This window comes from Bufo bufo, chromosome 3 (genome assembly GCF_905171765.1).
Source record: "Bufo bufo chromosome 3, aBufBuf1.1, whole genome shotgun sequence".
Lineage (NCBI taxonomy): Eukaryota > Metazoa > Chordata > Amphibia > Anura > Bufonidae > Bufo > Bufo bufo.
This window is the reverse complement of record NC_053391.1, coordinates 706,402,310-706,407,191: the sequence shown is the minus strand read 5'-3', so window position 1 is coordinate 706,407,191 and position 4,882 is coordinate 706,402,310. Positions and strand designations below refer to the sequence as shown.

Genomic DNA, 4,882 nt, shown 5'->3' with positions numbered 1-4,882 from the left:
AGGCCAACACCCGGCGCTCAGGTCGACACCATCATCGGGGACGCCGAAGCCCCACGTCTAACCCGGTCACAGGTACTCAGCCCACCTTAGTGTTAAATCTATCCTCCAAGAATCTCTCTCCACTCCAAATTGGACTTCTTGAAAAGGGACTATCCTTCAGTCCGACTACGAGTCTGGATACATTTGGACTGGACATGGATTTAAACCGTTTTTTTCGGAGTATACGGCTTAAAAGCCATTTCTCAAAAGTTCCTATGCATGATCCGGTCCCGACTGTAAATTTACAACCTTCATTAAATTTGCAGCAATTTGGCTTAAGGCTTAAGAGCCATTATATGCCTCCGAAGGTTTATCACCCTAGTGAAACGTATATACACCTTGTACAACGTGATATTGCCACATTGCTTGCAAATTTTAAGAAAGGTGATTATTATATCCACCATAATTTGTCCGCGGAGGAGAGGCAGGTGGTCAATCATCTGACTGATGATGACTCCCTGGTTTTTAAGCCTGCGGACAAAGGCGGTGCCCTTGTCATACTGGATAAAGACTATTATGTCAGGGAGATTCAGGGACAATTATCTGACCACAATGTCTATGAAATATTGCAGGGGGATCCGGTCTGGACAATAAAACGGGAGCTACAGACTTTGGTTGATCAAAATGTATTACACCATGTTATTGATAAAAAATTAGCGGAGTTTCTGATCAACCAACATCCTGTGACACCCGTATTCTATACACTACCAAAAGTGCATAAATCCCTGGATAAGCCTCCGGGTCGTCCCATTGTTGCAGCTAGTGATTCAGTCCTATCTCCCCCTGCAATATTTCTTGACAAAGTGTTGACTCCACTCACAAAAAAGGCCCCTTCCTACTTAAGGGATACCCAACATTTTTTGGAGGCAGTACGGGAAATTGAGCTGTCGCATGATTGCATCCTGGTCACTCTAGACGTCTGCAGTTTATATACAAGTATAACGCATGAAAAGGGTCTGGAATCTGTCCAGAAGTTACTGGATGACAGCCTGTACTCGGCACATGAAAAAGAATTTTTTATTTCTTTACTGTCCATTGTCTTACATCGCAATTATTTTTTATTTCAGGACACTTTTTTCCAGCAGCGGTGCGGGACCGCGATGGGGTCCAATGCTGCACCGCCATATGCAAATTGCTATATGGCACACTTTGAGAGAGAATATATTTACCCGAGTGAGCTGTATCAAAATTACTGTATATTTTGGAAACGTTTTATAGATGACGTTTTTTGCATATGGCGGTGCAGCATTGAGACCCTTATGACCTTTGTTGACTATATTAATAATGTAAGACCAGAGCTGAAATTTACCCTGCACCAAGATACACAACGTGTTTCATTCCTTGACACATGGGTGATTAGGGGAACTGACAACAGAATTACCACTGACTTGTATGTCAAAAAAACTGACAGAAATAGTCTCTTGTCATTCCAAAGTAATCACCCATCTACTGTAAAAAAATCTTTGCCATACTCGCAATATAGAAGAGTGGCTAATATTGTCATGGATCAGGACACACGTGATCTTAGGTTACGGGAGATGACTGAGAAATTTATAGACAGAGGCTATCCGCCCCGTCTATTACACCAGCAGCTGGATAAGATAAGAAATCCCACAGAAAGGAAAGACAAGGGACAAAGAATACCGTTAGTGGTAAAATACCATCCCTGGATGGACCGAGTTAAGGCTGTCATCTATAAACACTGGAACATCTTACAAAAATCATATCCTGAGATTCAGGAATTTAGGGACCGTCCCATGATGTGTTTTAAGCGAAACAAAAATATTAGGGACATGATTGTCCGAGCAGATGTGGGGAGTGACAGGATGCCTCAGCGACAGCTCACTTTCTCTACAGTTAGGAAGGGAACATTTCCCTGTCTTAACTGTGTTCACTGCTCCAATGTGATTAAAGGCTCCAACATAGCACACCCACAGACAGGACAACAAATCCCCATTCGGGGTCATTTCACATGTGACAGCAGTTTTGTGATCTATCTACTTAAATGTCCCTGTGGGTTGTGCTATGTTGGAGAAACGACAATGCGTATGAAGGACCGGGTAGCAAAACATAAGTCCACAATTAGGAAAGAAAATATTTTGTTACCCGTCCCCCAACATTTTAAAGAAAAAAATCACCGCATCTCACAATTGCGTTTTCAAATTCTAGAAGAAGTGACCTTACCTCGACGTGGAGGAAATCGGATCCAGATGCTCCACCAGCGTGAAGCATATTGGATCCATCGACTTGAGACACTTGCGCCCAAAGGTTTAAATAAGGAATATTCACTTAATTGTTTTCTTTGATTCTATATATGTGCGATAGCTGTGGTTTGTTATTTTGTATCCATGCATGCTATTGTTTCATAATCAAATATTGACACCTTGGCTCTCTATGGATGTTTGAACCTGACATGAATCTCTTTGAATGCTGCAGGACAGCCCTTTTCCCTGTGAGATGTGATATATCTTTACAACATTTTGTGTGGCTGAGACAATGGTGTTATGTCACATGATGTATCGTGTGACTGACATCATTGTCTCTATTTCCATATATCTGTTTTTGTACGAGGGGGTGGCGCTTTAATTATAATATATCGTTATCCATGGAATATATATATGAGTTATATAAGGGATCTAAAACTGCCTTGATAAAATAATAATATATGGATTTGATACTTATCTTACCGCATTCCACTCCTGACTAGTTTGTTTGGTTGGGTTGCCTAGCAGTATGACGCACTGACCCCGTGACTGGTCACATGGCCGGGGACGATTCGGCCCGCCCCTCGCCATGTGATTGCTTACGTGATCAAGAGGCGGGTTATTTGAATTGTATATAATGTTGCCATTTGTAAACTATGATGAGCTGTTATCACCTGTACTTTGATAAAGACACAAATTAGTGTCGAAACGCGCGTCACACATGGGTGACGAATAAAAAGAAAACTTCTTTTCATCATCTGAATTACGGAGTGCTGGTCTTTATACTACTTAGTGGTGACCTGTCTGGAGGTGACCTGCCTTGTGAGGATCGTGGTGTTGACCTGCCTGGTGTTGATCTTGGTGGTGGCCTGCCTGGTGGGGATCTTGGTGGTGATCTTCCTGGTAGTGATCTTGATGGTAACATGCCTGGTTGTGATCTTGTTGGTGACCTGCCTGGTGGGGATCTTCGTGGTGAACTGCTTAGTTGTGATCTTGGTAGTGACCTGCCTGGTTGTGATCTTGGTGGTGACCTGCCTGGTTGTGATCTTGCTGATTATCTTAGTGGTGACCCTCCTGATGGGGATCTTGTTGGTGACCCTCCTGAGGGGGATCTTGTTGGTGACCCAGTTGGTGGTTATCTTCGTGGTGATCTTAATATTATCCTGCCTGGTGGGGATCTTGGTGGTGCCCTGCCTGGAGTTGACCTGCCTTGTGGGGACATTGGTGGTGATCTGTCTGGTGGCGATCTTGGTGGGGACCTGCCTGGTTGTGATCTTGATGGCGACCTGCCTAGTGGTGATTTAGGTGGTGATCTTAGTGGTGACCTGCCTGGAGGTGACCTGCCTTGTGGGGATCTTGGTGGTGACCTTTCTGGTGGTGATCTTTCTGGTGGTGACCTGCATGGAGTTGACTTGCCTTGTGGGGATCTTGGTGTTGACCTGCCTGGTGGTGATCTTGGTGGTGGCCTGCCTGGTGGGGATCTTGGTGATGATCTTCCTGGTGGTGGTGTTAGTGGTGACATGCCTGGTAGGGATCTTGGTGGTGACCTGCCTGGTTGTGATCTTGGTAGTGACCTGCCTGGTTGTGATCTTGGTAGTGACCTGCCTGGTTGTAATCTTGGTGGTGACCTGCCTGGTTGTGATCTTGCTGATTATCTTGGTGGTGACCCTCCTGATGGGGATCTTGTTGGTGACCCTCCTGAGGGGGATCTTGTTGGTGACCCGCCTGGTTGTTATCTTAGTGGTGCCCTGCCTGGGGTTGACCTGCCTTGTGGGGACATTGATGGTGATCTGTCTGGTGGCGATCTTGGTGGTGACCTGCCTGGTTGTGATCTTGATGGCGACCCGCCTGGTGGTGATTTAGGTGGTGATCTTAGTGGTGACCTGCCTGGTGACCTGCCTTGTGGGGATCTTGGTGGTGACCTTTCTGATGGTGATCCTGGTGGTGACCTGCATGGAGTTGACCTGCCTTGTAGGGATCTTAGTGTTGAGCTGCCTGGTGGTGATCTTGGTGATGGCCTGCTTGGTGGGGATCTTGGTGGTAATCTTCCTGGTTGTGATCTTGGTGGTGACCTGCCTAGTGGTATTTTGGTGGTGACCTGCCTGGTGGTGATCTTGGTAGTGACCCGCCTGGTGGTGATCTTGGTTGTGAACCATCTGGTGAGAATCTTGGTGGTGATCTTAGTGGTGGCTTTCCTGGTTGTGATCTTGGTGGTGACCTGCCTGGTGGGGATCTTGGTGGTGAACTGCCTAGTTGTGATCTTGGTGGTGACTTGCCTGGTTGTAATCTTGGTAGTGACCTGCCTGGTTGTGATCTTGGTGGTGACCTGCCTGGTTGTGATCTTTCTGATTATCTTAGTGGTGACCCTCCTGATGGGGATCTTGTTGGTGACCCTCCTGAGGGGGATCTTGTTGGTGACCCACCTGGTTGTGATCTTGGTGGTGACCTGCCTAATGTTGATTTTGGTGGTGACCTGCCAGGTGGTGATCTTAGTGGTGGCCTGCCTGGTGGTGATCTTGGTAGTGACCCGCCTAGTGGTGATCTTGGTGGTGAACCGTCTGGTGAGAATCTTGGTGGTGATCTTAGTGGTGGCCTGCCTGGTTGTGACCTTGGTGGTGTCCCATCCAGTGTGGATCTTG

General features: G+C 46.4%; 1 protein-coding gene across 1 annotated transcript; it reads right to left on the bottom strand.

Annotated features, from left to right (window-relative positions):
* Positions 1-3,028: 3,028 nt before the first annotated feature.
* Positions 3,029-4,399, bottom strand: LOC120994147 (putative uncharacterized protein ENSP00000383309). Its single transcript, XM_040422601.1, has 3 exons — positions 4,143-4,399; positions 3,588-4,091; positions 3,029-3,533 (listed from the first exon to the last, which is right to left on the bottom strand). Exons 1-3 carry the CDS (start codon positions 4,397-4,399, stop codon positions 3,029-3,031), a joined length of 1,266 nt encoding a protein of 421 aa, XP_040278535.1.
* Between the last annotated feature and the right edge of the window lie 483 nt (positions 4,400-4,882).